The sequence below is a fragment of the Medicago truncatula genome, chromosome 1 (assembly GCF_003473485.1).
Source record: "Medicago truncatula cultivar Jemalong A17 chromosome 1, MtrunA17r5.0-ANR, whole genome shotgun sequence".
Taxonomy (NCBI): Eukaryota; Viridiplantae; Streptophyta; class Magnoliopsida; order Fabales; family Fabaceae; genus Medicago; species Medicago truncatula.
In genome coordinates, this window is record NC_053042.1 from 6,689,815 (window position 1) to 6,711,670 (window position 21,856).

The 21,856-nt window shown below is 31.2% G+C and overlaps 2 protein-coding genes across 12 annotated transcripts; both read right to left on the minus strand.

Annotated features, from left to right (window-relative positions):
* Positions 1–2,301: 2,301 nt before the first annotated feature.
* On the minus strand, positions 2,302–3,892 carry LOC25482093 (probable galacturonosyltransferase-like 1). Its single transcript, XM_013610591.3, has one exon. The coding sequence runs from the start codon at positions 3,639–3,641 to the stop codon at positions 2,538–2,540; it is 1,104 nt and encodes a 367-aa protein (XP_013466045.1). The 5' UTR covers positions 3,642–3,892; the 3' UTR covers positions 2,302–2,537.
* Positions 3,893–14,349: 10,457 nt separating this feature from the next.
* On the minus strand, positions 14,350–20,356 carry LOC25482095 (clumping factor B). 11 transcript variants are annotated; one of them, XM_024771006.2, is made up of 5 exons: positions 20,179–20,356; positions 19,654–19,867; positions 18,928–19,522; positions 16,875–18,328; positions 14,350–15,354 (listed from the first exon to the last, which is right to left on the minus strand). In XM_024771006.2, exons 4-5 carry the CDS (start codon positions 17,057–17,059, stop codon positions 14,571–14,573), a joined length of 969 nt encoding a protein of 322 aa, XP_024626774.1. In that variant the 5' UTR covers positions 17,060–18,328; positions 18,928–19,522; positions 19,654–19,867; positions 20,179–20,356; the 3' UTR covers positions 14,350–14,570. The 11 variants fall into 11 exon arrangements, with proteins under 11 accessions (XP_024626774.1, XP_039688911.1, XP_039688905.1 ...); XM_039832977.1 differs by lacking the exon at positions 19,654–19,867 and having other exon boundaries at positions 16,875–17,094; positions 18,036–18,124; positions 20,052–20,356; XM_039832971.1 differs by lacking the exon at positions 19,654–19,867 and having other exon boundaries at positions 16,875–17,094; positions 18,036–18,328; positions 20,052–20,356.
* Positions 20,357–21,856: the final 1,500 nt, after the last annotated feature.

Genomic DNA, 21,856 nt, shown 5'->3' on the forward strand with positions numbered 1-21,856 from the left:
CAATGTTCACTATAATAGTCACAGTTAAGAAATTTTTTAACTTTCTTTCTTGTGATACCTCCTCCATAATTAGAACACATTACTTACACTTGAATTGCTTCTTCATCTTTCTCTCTTTTTTTAACAAGCCAAAATGAGATATACAAAAACAAAAAATTCTACTTCCTAGGATAAGGAGTACAAAAAGAAGCAGAACAATATTACAACAACCAATCCTTATAAGTCAGAATAATGATAAACAACGGTCAACCAATCCTCAAACAAACAAGGGGTTACTGCCACCACATATGGTAACCAGAAGGAAATCATATATTTTTAGATTTCAACCAGCTAAGTGAAGTGATTTTTACCTTTTTCATAAGCTGCATAACCAAATTAGCTTTATTAGAGAACAATCGATGATTCCGTTCACTCCAAAGGACTCAAATACAACAGAGCCAAATCATATTCAGGAATGAACAGCAAGAAGTATATCATCCAGAAGAAAATATAAATTGATGAAAATGATCCAGAACATGTTGGGGATCTGCAAAATACACACCAAGCCATTTTTTCACGTGTTGCCAAAGAGAACCGAAAGTAGGAGAATGAATAATTAAATATGCTGCTGATTCATTTTGTCTGCATCCTGAAACGTATAGTTGAGAGTCAAGGGGAATAACTCCACGACCCCGTAAGTTATCCTTTTAAGGCCACCTATTGCGGAATAGACGCCACACATAGATAGAAATATTTAAAGGAATACTTTTATGCCACACCGCGTCTGACATGTCATCATGAACGTGCATCTTCTGCCTCGTGAGCATTTGATACACACCGCAAACATTATAGCCATTTCCTATATTCGGACGCCAAAGCCAAACATTCGGTCTAGAATCCTATAAAGACACATTAGAGAGTGAAAGCTTAACTTCCCCCACTAACTCCTCCTCCCAGACCATCAACCTGCACCTCCATCCCCAGGCCTCCCCTTCTTCACCCCAACCCAAACCACACATCTCACCCACCGTCTTGTCCTTATGAATAGACAAATCATACAACCTCCTAAATCTCTCTCAGCACAAATCATGATTAATCTTCAGAGAAGAATATGTATGACACACAAAACTAGTTCTCCTCTTCCAACTGAATTTTCACATTACAAAAGTGTAGAACCGAACATTTGACTGCTTAAGAAATCCAAATCCATTACTATTGGGTCAATTCATTCTTGGTAATACATTAATTTTTTTTTTTTTTGGTGTAGGGGGCAATAGCGAAGTGCATTCAGATGCCTCATAATTTATCCATATTAAATATTAAGTTTGTAAATTTGATCATAGTTTCTTCACCTTCAATCATTAGTGTTTACTTTCCTCTCACCATCAATTATTAATTAATGCACATGGCATTGTTTATCCATGGAAAGTGTAATCAGCTGGCACAATACCTTTCCAACCTTACCCTATTTGTATGAAGACAATAGAAAAGAAAACAAAGATAAAAAAGCAAACACATGATTGTTTAGTTTAAAATAGAGAAACCAATTTCAGAATTTCTTATTAGAGATGTTCTTCATTACTGAAAGTTGGTGCATCCAAAAACACTCTTGAAAATTAATTTATGTATCTTAATTTCTTCAACCAATATATGTGACATAGCCTTAGAACTTTATAAGGGCCTTTTAATTAGTCATAAATCAAACAACAATTTTTTTTACATAGAAATAGTACTTTGTGAAGAAGTTGTTGTAACCTGAAAACTGATGCATCCAAATTAACAATCATATTAAACACTTTGAATCCCACAAATCACTTTCAAGTGTAAAATAAGCAATAGTACTAATTATTGAGGTATTGAAATAGGGAAATACACTTTGATAGTTAACATATATGCATATTTTCCCTCTCAAAAAAGAAATGCATATTTTCTATATGCATGTATCGAAAATATTGACTATTAATTTTTTTTACTTTATTCTCAACACACTTTACAGAAGTAACTTTCAATTATCAATTAGTATACCATAAAGCCTCAAAATCTTTGGAACATGCTTAAAGGAACAAAATCATAACTCAAGTCATGTCACTTGACTACAAAAACAAAGAAAAAAAATGGCAGGTAAAGAGAAGATAATTTAAAAATTCCGTAAATACAGTTCATATAGTAAAATGTGCGTAAACATTTGATATGCTAAGACGCAAATTCAAACTTGCAATATTCATCTTCTCCGCACTTTGTGCGTATGAATTTTGGCGCGAGACTCGTTAAAACAAAAAAATAATATCAGATCAATCAAAACAAAATTGTCTATACTATACATAAACTTGAATTTGATTATGCTCTCATTAATAAGAACAAAAATTACTCGATGAATCTACATATTCAAAATATGCAACTCTTCAACTATATACAAAGTCATTATTTTTTTCTCAACAATATTGAAAAGTCTCATATTCTTCACTTCACAATTGTCTCTTTTTTCCATTGTTCAAAAGATTATATATATATATATATTTTTTATTAATTACATTTAAACTTGATTTTTCCTTCCCTAATCAAGAATCAAGAGAAAATGGTGTCTGCAAAAGATCATAAGGTGCCCAAAGAGCATCCAAAGGACAAGGTCTATTAGCATCCAATCTCACCCATGGTTTACCTTTTCCACTCCAATGCAATAAACTCACTGGACCAGGATGAAGATCTCTACAAAGACCTCGAAAATTATCACCACCAAGACCATGTTGATTCCATCTATGATCCACTGGAACAATTTCCCCTGCAAAAACAAGCAAAAAAGGTGGCAATGAACCAAGTTCATAGATTCTCATCCTCTTTTGTAATTCCATCCATTCCTCAATCTTTGTTGTGTAATCTCCGTCGCGCCATTTTTCTAGATCAATTACCATAACCCCGGTATTAAAGTAACAAGCTTTTCGATTCGCGAATGTTAAAGACAAAGATGGGTTGGACCAAAATGTTGGTGTGAAGTAAAATGTGAAATTTGCATTGCAATACTCTGGTGCTGCCAAAACTGCATTTTTTTCGGCTAATGGTGTTGATGCAAGTTTTGTGATATCATCCACTAAGATAAGGTCTGAATCCAAGTACACAACTTTTCTTACACATAATGGAATTAGATTTGCCAAATAGCTTCTTGCATAATTGAGAGGACAATCAAGTGCTGATCGAATCGAGGTTGAGATTAAACCCGAAACGATTGAATCATCAAAATTGTAGACTTGGAATTTGAGGTATGGGAATGATTTTGAGATTATGGAGTGGAGAAGTGAAGTGTTTGAGGAACAAACAAAGTGAAAGATGATGTTTTGTGGACATGATGAGTGTTGGAGGACAGAGAGGATTGCAGCCATGGATCCTCGGATATATGTTGTGTCTAATGTCATTGCCACATGGACTGCTTCCTCGGAGCAGATATATGTGCCAGTGTCATGTTCGGTGTCTTCTTCTGGCTCAGTGATGGAGGCACAATTTGGTGAGTTGTAGAATTGAGGGGCTTCTTTGAATTGATCATTGATGATTGTTTTTCTTGTTTTTGAGGCATGTTTTTTGATGGTGGAGGAGGATAGAGATTGAAGACACAAGAGGGAGAGAATGAGAAAGAAAAATAAGAGTTTTGGTTTAGGAAAATTGAACTTCATTTTTTATTTTTATTTTTGATTGAAAAGAGTGAGATCTTGGAGGTGGCTTATAGTTGGAGTTTGAGGGTTCAAACACACTTTTGAGTTAGTGAAAGTTTTTTAACTTATAGAAAAAGATGAAGAAAAAAAGGGAGAGACAAAGGGGGAGAGAGAGAGAGAAGTGGCTTGCTAGCTGGATGGGTTAGCATAATGAGAGAGAGAGAGAGAGAGAGAGAGAGAGAGGGCAAAGTCAAGAATATATATGAAAACCATGTAAGAGGATGGAAGTTGGTGGAGTTCACATATATAGTTTTGGATTTATATGGTTTAGTATTTTGAACCATTTTTCAGGTATGGGATGGGGACCCTTACCATCCTCTTAATAAGGATATGAATTTCTTCATGTCTCATTAACTTATGATTTTTATTTTGTATATAATGTATGGTTTTTGTACTCAATTAATTATGGATTAAGCCATGGGATGGGGATATAAAAGAGCATTTATCCATTTACAAATACACAAGGTAGACATACCAGTGCATTTATGTATCATAAAAGAGGAAATGTATCTGAATATGTCAGAATCATATTGCTCCCATGTTTAGCTTACTTACAATGTATTTTCATTTCTTTTTCTTCTATTTCACACAATGGAAATGGAAATAGTGAGTGTATTTTTTTAAAATAAAAACTTATCTCTTGGCTTTTAAAGAAAAAGGACATTTAGTAATCTAAAATTCATTATATATCTTGTCCATTTTATTTCATGTATATTTGTTAGAATATAAAAAAAAAAAGGACATTAAGGGCACAAGTTAAAAGGTAAAAATGAAATTAAAACATAAATTTGTCTTGTCTTAAGATGTTAAGAAGGTAAAAATGGAAATTGTGCATTCAAAATATTTCTATCTCTATTTTTAGTTTTTTAAGTTGTATCTTAAGGGGCACTGGTTGGCATTTTCCTAAAAAAATAATAGACATGTTAGCATTTCCCAAAACGTAAATCATGGTATTGTATCATGATCATTTGTATTTGAAAAGAGTGCTAAAAATACTCATTTACCCTTGTGAAACTGTTACATGCTTTTTTTAACTCCTTATTCTAATAAAGGGGACTCTAGAAATCTGGAGTTTGGTCAAGAAATAAGTAAAGTTTTGTCAAAAGTTATTCCATCTAGGAATCAAATCCGGATTATCTCGAACGATTCGTCCTTTAATCGAACTTATTAACTATCGATGACCAATCACTTGGTTATATAATATGTTATATTTAAATGACAAAACAACCATTTTAAGAAAATTATATTTAATTTGTTCAAAAACTTCAAATCAATAAATATCATCATGAGATCATTAAGATATGATGAAACTTATTGATTCAATAGTAAACAAAATTGTACAAAATTCAAAACTATTTTAACTGTGCACATATAATTAGCCCTATTTTTGTATTGTTAGAAAAGATAATAAGAAAGGAAGCCCTCAAATTCATTGACTGTCCTTACAAATTAAGCACTGTCCCTCCTCACTTGGATTAGAAATTTAGAATTGTTGAGGAAAGTACTTTGTGTTAAAGTAACAGTGACACAAGACTAGTAAAGAGCATTCATGAAGGTAAACTCGTAACATATTAATTTTTCTGCGTATCTTATGCATCTAGCGTTGTTCTTACGGCTAGCTTCGCATTCATTCGAGGCACATTCAATGTTGTTAATGGTTCATGGTCATCACATTTAATTATATAGTTTTTATATATATATTTTTTCCTTCTTGTCAATGGTGGAACCATCACGCATTCATCCGAAAACTACCCAGCAACCGAATCTTACATTCACCGGAAAGATTTTTAATTACATGATAAATAGAAAAGATAATAAGGTTGTATATTTATTTAGGCCACTTCACACAAATTAAGAAAAAATTATCAATGAAATAAAGAGAATTACAATTTTAACAAATTAACTTTGTTAGTCATTGGTTAACTCCCAAATTATCCATCACATTAATTTGACCATTTCACATATTAAATAAAATGATAAATAAAAAATAAAAAATATGATTTTACTAAACTATATTTATTAAAAATTGATGTATTTTTATTATAATAAATATTAAGTAGAAAAAAAAAACAAATTGAGAGTTATGCACATAATATTAATTTAAGGGTAAAATTGAAGAAAAAAATTAATTAAAACTAAATTGAAAATCGTAAGTGACACTCTTAGATGATAATTTTTTTTTTTAAGGACTCTTAGATGATAATTATTATGGAACAAAAAGAAGTAAATGCAAAATAAATAAATAAAAGTATTTTAGAGTGATGCACATGATATCAATTAGATGATATAATTGGAAAAAAAAAAAAATAAGGCTTAATTGTGATTTTGGTCTCCATATTTTCACCAATTTTTATATTTGGTTTCCCTATTTTAAAATTTGATAGTTTTGATCTCTCCATCATATTTTGAACTAAAAATTTGGTGATATCAACATCAATGAAATTGTAAGAAAACCCCCCTTAAAAACTACATTTAAAGCATGTAATATCACGGTATTTTGGACCAACTATTTGATGAAGAGATCAAAATTGTTGAAATTTGAAATAGGGACAATTTTCCAAAATGATAAAAATAGAGGACCAAATCCACAATTAAACCAAAAAAATTAACATCGTTAATTTGTTAATAAATCGGGAGACAGAAGATGGTCACAATGACAAAATATTTAAAAGACAACTATTTATTTTATGATTAACAAAACTAACATCTTGATTAATTACATGATGACTTTTACTAACGTTTAATTGATATGTAAGTGTAAAAAAAATTATAGTTGAGTTTAATCATATTTTTTTGATGAATTTTCGTTTAATCGTATCACACTACGTAGATAATTATGAAAAAAATTTGGATGAAAATAAAAATTAATTAACGATGAACAAGAGGATTATAATGCAATCAACATATAGTTTGGTCTAGTGACAGACAATAATACTCATAAGAGCAGAAACCAAACAAGATCTTATGACCCAAAGAGGCTAAGAAGTCAATACATTTGTGTATGTTTCAGTTGATAAGGTGCACCACTAGGTGGCAATCTAAACCTTTGAGAAGTTGTAGAGCTTCGTATCAACAATCAACATCAACAATATATTAATGGGAAGGGGTGGATAGGGTTTCAGCCTCAGCCGCGACCGCCCAATCTTTGGGTTTCGATTGACTGGCATCATTTAACTCATTTAACGGTGGGTGAGTTTGGATGGGCCTCCTCTTGAACCACAATTTATTGGGATGCCATTTTGCTATGTATAGACCTAAGGTATACGTAATAATATTGTGCGACGTTGTTTTACAGAGATGGAGTTATACCCAAAAAATATCATTCAATCATCTATGAAAATCCTAATTGCGTCGCTCTCCCTTCATCTAACCTCTCTCAATCTCCTATTTTTCCTCCATCAACTTCCTCTTAGACTCAAACCAAATCAGGTTAATATTCCTATCATCTTTCCAATTCATATCAAGGTAACATAGCACTAAATATTTAATGAGTTATGGCCACCATCATAATTTTCTTACAATCTCACCTTAATTATTACATCGTAGACCAAGCAAAAATGGAGAAACACATCTCTCGTTGGTCCATCTTCGATCAAGTAGATTTGCGCAAAATCTAATTTTCACTATTTTGGATATGTTTTTTTCTTACAAAATAATTGAATTTCCGTGCTTACCGTCATTCCCTTTTTTTGTACTACATATTCTTTATCTTTTAAGTTTTAACATTCTTGAAAAGCAAACATGTTGAATTATTTTCTTTATGTTCTTCAATATATATTGAAGTTTGATGTTGATTTTAGTTCTATGTTAACTGTTTCAACACCCATTCAAATAGAAACCCGAGTAAACCGAATATCCACAAAAGATAAAATGGATGGAATATTATTTTCTTCGGTTTTGGTCAAATTAGCACTTTTGGAACATCCTAATTCAAAATTTTCAGTTAAGCTTTTAACTCAATACTAGAATCGATCTTCAAGTGGAAATAATTAACCATTTTGTCATACTCATCCAGAGTTATACTAAAATTTGGTATCTTCTTTATATATAAATATAAATAAAGCATAAAATTGGAAGGGAAATAAATCTCACACACATAATGTTATGTTCTTTGATTAGGAAACACGAAATTCTAAATAATTTTTTTAGAAGAAATAAAATAATTTTAATAAAGAGTAAAATTAGAAGGAAACAACGATACTTCCTCTAGAATTATTTATAAGGAAAAAAAATGATAAAAAACACATATTAATAAATGTAGTTGAACATATTTAATATATGCAATCTCAATAAATAGTACATTGGTTAAATTACCCCCCTTTTTTTTTTTGGTTACTTTAAATTACCCTTTAAAACTAATAAATTTGATATCAAAAATATAAAAAATTAAATTAAATGAGGGTAGTTTAGAGATGCTATCATTAATTATGAGGTATGCAAACATTCTCTTATTTATTTTCTAGGCAAGTAATCTACAGGTTAGAATTCACTTTTTAAGTAAGTGGGGTGTCTAGAGTTAGAACTCCGTCTCCTGCATATAACAATACACTATCTTTGCCAAATGAGCTATATTTGAAAAAATTAATGCTATCATATTTCATTTCATACTATTTTCTCCTATCACACTAATTCAAATATAGGGTTTTCGCTCAAGTAGAAGCAAGAGAGTGTATATAGAATATGATTTTAGAAAGAGATGAAACGTTTCTAGTGTAGAGGTGAAAGTTAGAGATCATATTACACCACAAGTTACACGGTTTAAATATCTTGAGTCTATAGTACAAAATTATGGAGAAATAGAAGGAGGTGTAAACCATTGGATCCAAGTTGGGTGGTTGAAATAGAGGAGTGCCTAATTAGTTGTTTTATGTGATCCGAAAGTACCGCTTAAGTTGAAGGGAAATTTTTTATCGGACAACTGTAAGTCCGACGATGTTGTACGAGGCAAAGTGTTGGACGATGAAGAACCAACACGAATACAAAGTAATAGTGTAGCAGAAATGATGATGTTGCGTTGGATGTGTGGTATGACTAGATGGCATAGAATTAGAAATGATGATATAGGAGAGAGTTGGATAACACCAATAGTAGAGAAGATGATAGAAATTAGACTTAGGTGGTTTGATGTGGATTTTGTAGCTAGGAGAGTAAATCAAATGGAGGGAAGTCAAATCACTAGAGGTGTGGGTAGACCTAGACAAACTATAAGAAAAACTGTCAGGAATAATATAGAGATAAATGAGTTTGAGAAAGGCATGATTTTCGATAAAACACTATGGCGTCGTTTGATTCATGTAAGCGACGCCACTTAATGGAATAAAGCTTAATTGTTGTTGTTTATTTTAACTCAACCAATTGAACTTAAAAAATTAAATATAATAAAAATATAATTACAATAATTAATTGAAAATAAACTTGTCAGATGAAATAAAGAATAAAAAAATAAAGCATGTAAATTTTAATTAGTCAATAAAAAAATAAAGTTTAAATAGACCAAAACTATATATAATAAGAAATAACATGATAACATTATATGTATTTAAAATAAAATGAAAAAACTAAAAACATGGGTAGTCCTTAGCACCTATTTGCCTCCACCTCCTATTAACAAGATAGATTTAAGTATTTCCAATATTTTTTATTTATCTAATTTTTTAATCTCAATCCTTCTCTTTTTAGGCGAAAGAGATTATAATCATTAGAATTCGCTTTTTAAAATTTATTTAAAAAAACATGAGTTTTGTTTTAAAAAATCACATGTAATCGACCATTTAATATTTTATCTGTTATATTTAAATACATCTTTGGGCTCTTCCTATATATTAAAGTAGATACGAATGTCAATGCTTTTTCAAGCTGATCTGTATAAGTCTGAGGAATTAAACCAAGATCTATATTTTAATTGAAGCTACTTTGCCTCAATCAACATCGTCCTTTGCTTGTAGATTCAAACTCCTTCAACTATTTGCCAAAGACTAGGCCAATAGAATATATTATGAGGATAAAAAATTATCACACGTCCACGTAGGGTTTGAGAGGTTATTTTATTCTTATATGGGATATGGGAAACAAATTCTTAATCCGTTCAATTAGGAGTACTAACCATTAAGTAATCCTCCACCAAACCATACATTTTTTTTCCTAATTTATAATTTAGAATGTGAGACATGAGATCCTTAAATTAGTACTCTAATTATTATTACTAATAGCACTTACGATCCTTGTTTTATACATCTTAAAATTGAGTTAATAAACGTGAAAGGCAAGACGTAGTTTGCAAGTAATTTGACGTTTTAGCTATAGGAGAAAAAAGCCTCTGAACCTTTTGATCACGTTTGACACATTGCAACTTATGCAATACTTGTTTAAAACATACAATATTATAAATTAAATAACCATCCTTCAATCCTATGAGAAGCCATTTTTTTTCACTATTTTTTTCACTATTAAAATGGTAGGAAGTATGTAATGAAAATTGTTTTTGAATGAATTTGTTCCGTAAAAGTGATGTTAATTAAAAGTTAATTCATCATGAAATAGTTTATGTCTAGATATATTCTTGTAAAAATGAATTGAACAAAAAAATTGAGTTTTTTTTAGAACAACAAACAAAGTTAAGTTTAAAATTCACGTTTTGAGTCAACATAAAAGAATCAAACTAAAACCAAAATCGATTTCAATCGAAATCACCAAAATATGATAATCAAACGAAATACACGTGAAGCGTCCAACATAAGAGAATAATCAATTTTATATGAAATCACTTTTAGCTTTTTCCCTAACTTAAAACCAGACACACAAGAAGCTTCCGGCATAAGAGAATAATCAATTACAATGTCTATTATTAGAAACAAACGTAGTATAAAGAATAACAACAAAGTTTTGAATTAAGGTTTGAAAGAAGAAAAAAAAACACATGATTTTTAACAAAGGATCTCACACAAGTTTTTATGTTTTGAACCCCAACAATCAAATTGTTTTTTTCCATATGTAGATCTTGTATGTTTCTCAAAAGAAAAATGTTATGATCACACTTCAAAGTTTAAAATAAAAAGATATGATCACAATTCACACACCATAGTATAATTAATTAGATTCCAAAAATAAAATAAAAAAACGCGTTTGAGTCATGACCTCACATAAGTCTTAAAAGTCATTTTGTTCATATGGGTTGATTCAATATTCATGTTGTCTATATTCACTATCAATCCCATACTTTCCAATTTTCACTCAAACTTAAAATCTTAAAACTTAGTTCAAAATAAGTAATTGTCGGTGGTATGCACTGAATGAATGATCCAATAAATAGTTATGGACATGCTTACTTTCAAGGTGCATGGAAAGTATGTAACACACTACTAGCAAAGTGTCATTTTTCCCATTCAAATTGATTTCATGGTACGTATATGAATTTTTGTGCCACGAGTGGATTTCTTCCACACTACTTAAAAAAAGTTCAGAAAATTTATTGAGGAAACGAGGAATCAAAGTTTGGTGATTATAAATTCTAATTGATGACTTTGTTTGTTTTCACAAGTACTACTCATAGTAAGTAGAGTTGTCAAAGCGCCAAACCGAAAAGTGCCAACTCGATATTATAACTGTTACCAATAAAAAGAGTAACGATATTTGCATAATCGTTGTGTGATAATATATTTTTTATTATTGGACAACAAATAATAGAGATAAAAAATAAAAAGAGAAAACAAGAATACAATGAATATATGAAAGAGTGTTATTCCAAAAATTATTATAAGATGATCTACAAATATCAGTTTTGATAAAAATATGATAAATAAGTGTAAGAGTTAATTTTCTGTCCATTTGAGTTTCACAACATTCGAGAAATTAATCTCTGCAGTTGCGCGCGGAGGATAACCGATTTACACAAAAAAACAAAATCGATATCCTCTCCATTATTTAACCTTTTCATTTTTCTATTACCAAAGTTTTGGAAATATAAATACAAAAAATTGACTTTTGATGGATCCAACTATATAATATACTACTATATTTTAAGACTATAGAGGTGGGTCCTCATGAGCTAAATTTGATAGAGGAAATGTATAATATATTCAAGATCCAGAGTTCAAACCCCAATAAAAAATATAAAAAAAAACTTATAGCGGTGGACAAAAAAAAATGGAGGATCCCAACTGGACAAATACTACTTCCTCTGTTCTTTTTTTAGTGGTTGTATTAAAGATTTTTTAAACATGCCAAGATTATTAGTAAATTTTGTTAATTTTTTTTGAATGAAAATTTTGTTAATTTATTACCGAGCATTCACTTGTTAAAGACATGATGAATCAAACGAAATTGTGTCTCAGTAATGACAATTGTATCTAGGGGTGCAAGAGCCAAATAAATAAATCGACATCTATTAGTTTGGATATCAATTTCACGCACTCAAAATCGATTACATGAAATAAATTAGAGTAAATTACACTCCTTTTTTTAGAGAAGTTTGAATTTAACTCATCTTCTCTCTTATGTTAAAATATACATTTCCCTTTTTGAAAAATATAAATTCTACTGATCTTCCCTATGAGATGATTGAATTACAATCCACTTACACTTTAATCTATTTTAATATAAATAAATATTTTTATAATATACACTAATTTTAAACCATCATTTAAGAAAAAAATAAATTCATTTCATTCTTACTTAAATCTCTATGATAATTAAATTTAAATATTTTGTTATTAATTTTATAATTTAGAGTATAAAATTCACTTTAAATGACCGTATTTTACCAACTTTAGTAATTTTTCACATATATTAATTTTATTTTGTGTTGTTTCATATTTTATAATAAGGTTTCATATTTTAAATCATAAGTTAATGAAATTGTGAAAAAAAAAATAGCGAAAAACATGCATTCAAACTTTGATTATATTAAAATGGGTCTGCAATACTATTTCACTTTCAAATATGTTAGATTTTGTTTTTTTTTGCTAGATTGTTAGAAATAAAAAAATAATTATGAAGGGAGTAAAATGTAGATTTTAACATAAGAGATGAGAGGAATGTAATTCAAGCTTATCTTGGGGGATGGGAGGGAATGCAATGTTTTCTAATATATTTCGAATAGGAGGAGAGAAAAGTGTATAGTTTTTTTGGTGGTGTCCGGGTTCGAACCCCAGATTTGCATATTTTATGCATTGTCCTTACCAACTGAGCTAAGTTCACGGGACATAAAAGTATATAGTTTAACATAAGATAGGAGGATAGTGTATTTTACTCAACAAATTATTATATATATTTTATTTCATATTATATTAATGTCATTTATAATAAAGAAAATGTTATTTATAAAAAAAAATTGCATTTGTCTGTTTCTTAATTATTATATATTATTTTTCATTATAGTTTGTATATTTGTTTGATGGTATTTGTGTTCGGGAAAAAAAAATAGAATTTATGAAATAATTTTTAATTTTTTAAAAATGTCAGTCAACTCTGGATTATGATTATAAAAACTTTTAAAATTAAAAGGAAACAAAAAAAAAAAAAAAAGGTAAAAATTTTGCTTATGATTAAGATTTGAACTTAGGTTCAAAAAGATTCTTTCGAACCAACTAATCTAGAGAAACATCTACTAATAATGTATCAAAAACTTCATAACCTAAAATCCTAGTTTGGGTTGTTTGACCTCTTGGACTGACCCTAAATTCAGCTGAAACAAACATACTTCATTCATCACATGCTCTCGGATCCCCTCAATAGGTTAAACTAATAGCAACCAATTGTGTTTTGTGAATGAAAAAAAAACCTAGCAATGTATTTAAAGCAACATAATCCTAAACCCCAAACCAAGGACCTAAAGATGATGATTACACTTCATCTACTTGGACAAGAATTAGATATCCAAAAGTCCATTAAAAATTTATCATAAAAAGCTACCAAAAAATATTGTTTAGTCCTTATCATCACCTACTTTTCCCAAATAAATAAGCCATGTGACAAGAATTTTGAGCATCTTCTTAAACTTAAGGATCATATTATTATTAGTACTTTTCAACAGAAAAAGAGGCCATATTTGTTACAACGTAACAAAAAAAAAACGTACAATAGTAGTAGCAGCAGCAACAACAATAATAATAATTAACTACTTTTTATCGAATTCTTCAAACAAAAAAAAACTACTTTTTATCGAATATTTTATTGGACAAAATTACTCTTAACAACTCTTTTTTTTTTTTTTCTCTCTTCAAGTTTACTAAATTTAAGCTAAAACTATGGCAGATTTGAAAACAAAAGTGTCTTTCAATTGAACATTTTTCTACTAAAAATTTCCTCTACATTTTTTTATTTGTGTTTTCCAAATTGCTAGGAAAACCTGGACTTAGCACTGAGATTGGCCTTCCAGGATCTAAAGTTGCTTTCAATGAAGGTTTTACTTTAGTGATATTTGAATTCAGTCCCTCTGAAGTGTTTGCTTTGTTTTACATAATATGTTTAAGCAGACCTCTAGTCATGCATTATCTGTCAGCTCAATTCCCCGGTTGTGTATTAAGGGTTGTGACAGGAAAATAGATTCAAGGGACGAACCGATAAAATCCAAGTCTCACTAGTAGGGATTCTAATGAATTAGAATAGAATCCGATACAAAAGAGAAATTGTGGGATGCATATTAGAGAGTAAGAGTTTTAGAGAGAAGATATTTTGTTGAAATGTTGACTCATTGCAAATGAAGCACAAGGCCAAGTTTAAATACACCCTCAAGGCTAAAAGGGTAAAAAACATAAAGTAAAACTCAGACTTAAAATAAGCTAATTCACTTAATTTCTGTTACAGGGGCCTTACCAATGTCTTCAGTAAATTCCAAATGAGAAAATTTTCTAGAGTTCCCAAACATTTAAACATGTATCCATAGAATATGATTCACGAGTCAAGATTTCCTCCTTTCAACCTCTTTGTACCTTCAGATTTCTCACCAATGTTCTTCAATTCAGAATCCCTCTGATGCTTACCTGTAGATAGTTTCTCAAAGCTGTCAGATTGTTCGTTCCTGGAGCTATCTTTGACTTCACTTCCCCTTTCATAAAACGAACTCCTTGTATAATCTTTGCGCTCCTGGGGCTGTTGATAATCATATGAAAAAGCCTTTGTCTCTTCTGCATATTTTCTAACTCTATCAGAAATGGTATTTGTAGTCGGCGCCATTTTAGCTTCCCATTCCTTAGATGAGTCTTTTTCAATATCAACTGCATCAGATTTATTATCATCCTGCTTCTCATCAACCGCATTCTGCGTAGACTTTCCATCAAGAGATTTTACTGGAATGGGCAAGGACGTTCTTTGATCACAGACTTCTGCTTGGTGCTTTGGCTCTTTTTCATCACTCAAAATATCTACGTCCTCATCGGTACTCTCTAATCCCTCGCTGCTGGAAGACGTATCACTTTCACTGTCACTACTACTCTCACTCGATGATCCATCGGAACTTCTACTTCTGCTACTACTATAGCTTCCACTGTCACTTCCACTGTCGCTGCTGTTACTTTCACTATCACTTCCACTAGCACTGGAGCTGCCTGACCTACCTTCACTATAATCAAAACCTCCCTGTGGAGCAAATGTCTGATCATGAAGTCCCTGTGCAGCAAATGTCTGATCATGAAACTCTTCAACGGCAGGTGTTTGGTTATGATTTTCTTCAGGCGACCTGTACAAACATATTGAATTTAAAGAGAATGAGAGGAAGAGAGAATGCAGCACTAGATTTGAATTTGATATTTAAGAAACTGATGCGAAGTATACAAAGCCATGTAGCTATTAGACTATTTATACAACTAGTGAAGCTTGTATGATAATCCATTCACAGTAAACCTTATATGCACTGTAACAAAAAAAAAGGGTTCTAGGATAGCTTTAGAATAGCTGAATAAGCACATACATGATACACAATCAAAATAAGAAAGTACACCTTAAATAAATTACGGGCCCAAAAAGACACACTTGAGTACTAGTATCCACGGTTAACTTTATGTGAAAATAAAATCGGACAGAAAAATAAGAATCGTCGAGTTCTGTAAAAACCAAGAACCTATTTAGACTTTTAACACTAGAAATAGAACTAGTCTGAACCAAGAAAGTCTTTTACAGGTAAAATGGCTGATTACATCTTCATCAATAATTCATTTTCTTTTAAAAAATTGAAGTGTTTAATAGTGTGTTATTGTTATTGGTATTGTATATTGTGACATTGCGTAGTATAAAATTTATAGAACAGTACAATAGAGCGGAGCAAAGGATGACAATGAAAATTAATATTGATGATCACTCACATCCTTTGATCTGAACTCTGAATCAAGAAGATTGCAGAACCTAGGAAATGTTACAATGAAAATGCCAAGCACAAATCTTCTCTAAATTCCAAGGACTCTAGAATCCAAGCCCTTCCACTTACTCCACTCCTAAAATCAATCTACACCCAAGAATAGCTAATCCTATTATTTTATTCTGCCATTTCCCTCGCTTGTCCCTGACTCTGTTGAGCTCCCACCACTAATCAATTCATTCAGAAAATCCAACTAACAAAGTGCTAGGACAACTGTCAATTGCTGGGTTGTTACTTGTTAGTAACAGAAACTGACCCCCGACCATATTCCACAATAATCACCCCAATTTCGCCTAATATACACGTTTTTGAAGGGGGTTTGTTAACAGAAATTCATAATTCTTCTCAATCAAAATGAATCGACCAACCTAAACACAAGTAATCTAACACACAATACTTTTATTAAATAATCAAATATGCGAAGCAAAGTCCTGAGCAAAATAAAAATCATTAGTGATCATAGAAAAGACAAGTGTTTCAAACATCACCATCAAGACTTTAAAACTAAGCTTCAAAATCATTGCCCTGCAATTGCTTGGCATTTATACACGCTCATGCATATATTGATTGTTTCTTATTGCAAAACCCTCAAAAGTTATAAATGCGAGTGCAATATTTTGATAGACTTCCACTAGTTACCACTTACCATCTAAAAAACATATTAAGATAATTATCAGCAAATACACCATGTGTATGTTCTCATTAACACATACCAAATGCAAGCCGTGATAAATTAACAAGAAAAAGGATAGGGATTGAGAAATTCACAAGTTGAAGACAATATTTTCAAAGACATGGTGAAAAATTTAAGAGTGTGATAACAAGTAAGGAGTGTGTGACAATACTTGTGTGGCTTGAGATTGTGTCCGGCTTCATGTGACCGCATTTTGACCAGATTCTTAGTTGACTCTTCCAAGATACGTTGTAAGTTCACTTTGCGCCAGGCACACCCAGATTCAACAAGCAAACCATTTCCATCTACACCTTGATGCTGTTCAAGACTATCACATAGATCATCACCCTCAACCATGTAAATCTGAACTCCTTCCCACCAGCGTCAATAATCTGGTACGAAGAGAAAACAACAGGACTTTCAAACTACACAGAATTTCATACAAAAGGCGAAAACATCAAACAAAAGATGGTAGATAGGAACTAACCTGCGATGGTATTCTTATATTTATCTCGAATAAAAAAGTTTGTCACGTTTTTGGAAAACTATCAAATTAAGAACACCATGCAACGGTTACTTTATAATCCGATTATCATTAATATAATACTAAAAATATTTAAATCTAGATACGGGTTCACTGTGAAGCATGTATTTGGCCGCAAATCCGCTACTAATCGAAATCCACAATATGCACGTGTGCTGAATATTAATATTATCCTCTTTTGGGGCCACCAACTTCCACCCACGTGCGGTAAAGAGAAGGGACCAACCTATTTTTTAGTCCATCATAAGCAACATATCTCTCATTTACATATTAATCGCATGTTTGGATATACAATATGGAGGGTCAAATGCGTTTTTTTTTTTTTTTTTATCAAACATGATTTTGGTAAAACTTATATTAGGTTTATATATTGGACTTAACTCATCCATACAAAACCGGCTTCTAACTTGTAAGGCAAGGGGTGCCACTCTTTATAAACTATTTTCAGACCTTATCTCCTTTCAGTGTAAACCTTGGGTTTTTCCCAATACACCTCCTCACAGTCTCTTTATATTCTTGTTACTTTCAATCAGTATTGTATCAACGCCAAACCTCGATTCGACTGAATCGATTAAAAACGATTTTTTTAATTTACATTAGGCTAAAAAAATTACCCTTGAGTTTTACATCAAATTTGCTTTTCAAGAGAAATGTGACGATATTATAAATACAGTTCTAAAACATTAGGTTTGTCATCTGTAATAATAAATAAAAATTATACAATAATAACCATTTGAACAAAACTCACTGAGAATTTTTCCCAATGACTCTCTCAAGATCTTGAACTACCTCGTGAACTGCCTGAATGAACTCGGCCTCGTGAGGATCCCTTTTTACTGTAGCTTTAAGAATAGATCCCACTGTTTTTGACATTACAGCTTCAATCATAGAAATTGTCAGACAATACCCAAAATAATGCAACCATTTTTTATCAAGAAATTAAATGGTGCGCAATTAAGGTGTATTAGGAAACCCAATTAGGTTGGCCTAGTGGTATTGGCTTGGGATCGGGGAGTATGCTCCTCCTCAATGTCTCAGGTTCGATTCTCTCTGGTGTCAATTTAGGTGGATTAGTTTAGCTTCTTCAAAAAAAAAAAAAAAAACAGGTGTATCAGGAAATTTAGATGCACACTGAAATTTCAAAATGGCACTAAACTAGATGAAAATTTAATATTATTCAGGAAAGAAGCATAAAGCTTTTGGAACGTCAAAGAAGTCAATATTCAGAAACTCCATAACAGATACAGAAATTGATAGAAGAGAGAAAAATGAAAAATGAATCTATATAACTATATTTCTTAATTGTGAATATTAGAATGCGCATCAGATATGTCATATATATTTCTCTGGAGTTAGTTGAGCCAAACAAACTCTAAACAGAATAACTTCCATAAACTGGGGCCCAAACTAAAGCACACTGAAGCCCAAAACTAGATTCTGTCACTGACATATATGCATTTATTTTTACATTTCAACATAACTAATTATATATTCATCATGAACATGGGACCGATAATTAAAATGATTTGGGGTAAGATAACAGTTTCTGTCTTCCATAACTCAGATCAGTAACTAACTCAAATATTAGAAAAACCAGTATATAGCCATGAACATATTTAATTTAATGAAACAAGAATATTATGTGCACAAGAAGTTATTATAGCATGCTAAGATGGCCGACCTTTTATGTAAACGGGCTTGAGAGCTGTGATTTTGTATTTGGAGACCGATTGAAGACAATAAGCCTCTTTATTAAGCAATTTATTATTGTGGTCTTCAAGGGTATTCATCTGCATATTACAGCTACCTTCATTCCCGTAAGGATTTCTCTGATGTTTCCAGCCAAATTCCCTGCAGACATAGCAGAAAGTCCTTGGCATTCCGTCTTTCACATCCGACACAAGCCCATTTGTAGGTGTCAGCTCATTCCTCTCTCCAACTTTTAACATTTTTCTTCATATTCACTTGTTGAGTCTGAGACATATCTCGAACATATTTAGAAAGCTGAGTAACCACCACCATCTGCGCTCTCACCATGCTCCTCTGCAAAAGATCCCCGCAATGGCACACCAATTACTATAGTATTACCAAATGAAGGATCATCTTCTCCAAGTTCAATTTCTAAATCAATCTCTTCACCAATCACAACCACGTAATGCCTCTGTACTTGTTGAATAAAATTCATATCATCCTTTGCATAATTCATCCCTATCCCAGTGGTCGGCATCAACATTGAGCATTACAACCCTCTCCGCAAATCCAAAATTATTTGTTTTCTGTCAATACCAATACAACAAATAATCAATTTACCTCTTTTAGAAATCGTATTAAAAAAAAAAACTCATTCACATAATAATAGCAAAAGGAAAAAAGTTTGTTCCTAAACGGAAATCTATGAAGCACTGACACAGACACTAGATATGACACAAAAGCATCAACACATGTGACATCGGATACGCCATCAATCTGAAGTATCATTCAGCTTCATAGCATTGCTTGGCTTAATTTAGTTGGACTATCACTCCAGTAACAAATCAAAACGGTGGCATTGACAAGGCCAATATTCATTCTTTCAAATACAAAAATGCACAGCTTCCATCAACCCTATATTCAATGAGTACCTGTTTCAATTAACAATCATTTACACCCAAAACTTCATAATTTTTCAGCAATGCACAAAGCTTGATTTCAAACTCAAATAAAGTAATGGAGTAAAAACAAGTTTTGTTTTTGCCAATGACCCACAAATAATAATCAAATTTGAGAAACACCCAGAAGCTTGATTTCATTGTAGAGCTCAAATACCTTGAGAATTTGAAGGAAAGTGATAAACTTGAAAAACTGAAATATTTTGAGCATCTATATATATGTTTTGGTGTTTCCGAAATCAAAATGGAAGATTTGAAGAGTGGAAAGGTGAAAGTATAATCACCGTCCATGTAATGTAATTGATGAGTGGCGCGATGGAGATTGTGTGAAGAGGTGTTCGTGTTGCATTTTGTAATTCACCACATTGATCTCGTGCAAATCACTCTCAAATAGTTTCCTAACTCTAAAATTAAAATCTAATATTTTGTCAAACGTTTGGGTCCTTCTTTGTTTCCAAAAAAAAGATTAATTTGATGGTGATTTATAAAGATAGAGGATTGGTGTTGAGTACCTCTTTCTTAACACTCTTTAATAATCACTCTCTTGTTTGATAAAATTCATATATACACTTTTAAAATTGAGTGTTAGAGAAGGCGTTAGAAAAATTGTGTTCATAGTATTTCTAATAAAGATATGAATCAATTTAATAATTTACTCCATTATTCCTCTCTCTCGATCTCTAATTATAATTTCATCTTACTTTTGTCACTTGAATTAAAAAAAAGTTGATATTAAATTCAATGTATATTTTACATCTAATTACTTCTAAAATATCTTTTATTGAAAATCCTAACATTTGTCCTAAGAACACATGTTAAGGTATCAAGTATATAAATTATAAATTATACATTGAAAATTGTGTCACATGTTAGCATGACCGGTAACCATTGTATATTAGGCAAAATTACTTCAAATTTTTTTATCTTATTTAATTGTAACATTTAAGTCATGAGTTTTTCTACTTGCACCCTAGTTAATCATGGTTGCACCCCAAAATGACAAGATTACCCTTTCATAAAATTTGACTTTCAAAAAGCCTATTCCTTCTTTTTTGGTTACACCCCAAAACTCTTCTTCCAAAATCATAATTCTCCAATCGATCGATTGTGTTCTGCGAAGATTTTCAAAACCATACTTTCTCACGTCCATTCATGATTTCAAAGAAAATTCGAAGCAAATCAGGTTAGCAAGTGTTGTTCTTCAATCGATTGTGTTTTTCTTGTTATGGGTTCTCAGTTCTGATTTTGTGTTTTCCTTGTTCTGCGATTCACAATTCTGCGATTTTGTAAACTCAGTTTAAGTAGGTTCATGTAAACTCAGTTTAAGTAGGTTCATGTAAACTTAGTTTACATGAACCTACTTAAACTGAATTTAAGTTAACCTTGCCAATGTAAATTAAAACCGTAATCGTACAGTGCATCAGTGCAGTTGAAGAAAACAATTGAAACTAGCAAATAGAAGAAGAAATTCACTTACTTATATCCAATTGAGTATAGATGAAAAATATTTTGATTCACTCTTTAATTTTCATGGAGATTGATATTGAACATCAAATTGTTTGATCGATCGCTTTGTGGGGTGACAGAGGGTGAAACTCACTGACAATGAATAAAATTAGGGTTTTAAGAAAATTTATATAAAAGGGCAATTTTGGTATTATAAAAAAAATTAAGAAAATTTGGGTGTAACCAGAAAAACATGGGGTGTAAATAGAAAAACTCTTAAGTCATTTATCTTCTTTTTTTTTCGTTCAAATTTTTAAATCTCCTAAATACGTGTACAAGTTAGTTGCTTCTTCGTTTTTTTTTTTATTTAAAAAACGTTGAGGTGACCTATCACATATGATTATTAGTAATTATTTAATTAAAAATAATTTGTATCATTAAAATAACCTAGAAAAATAAAATCTTCATCTTCTTCATATGTTCATCATCTTTAATCTTTATCGTTATCTTTTTCAT

What these genes read in the sequence shown, in the direction of transcription:
- LOC25482095 (XM_024771120.2), bottom strand. Translation starts at nt 17,059, where the DNA reads ATGGTTGAGGGTGATGATCTATGTGATAGTCTTGAACAGCATCAAGGT. An exon ending in CACAATCTCAAGCCACACAA is followed by an intron (nt 15,355 to 16,874) that starts GTATTGTCACAC and finishes ATGTTTGTACAG; the next exon opens with GTCGCCTGAAGAAAATCATA.
- LOC25482093 (XM_013610591.3), bottom strand. Translation starts at nt 3,641, where the DNA reads ATGAAGTTCAATTTTCCTAAACCAAAACTCTTATTTTTCTTTCTCATT.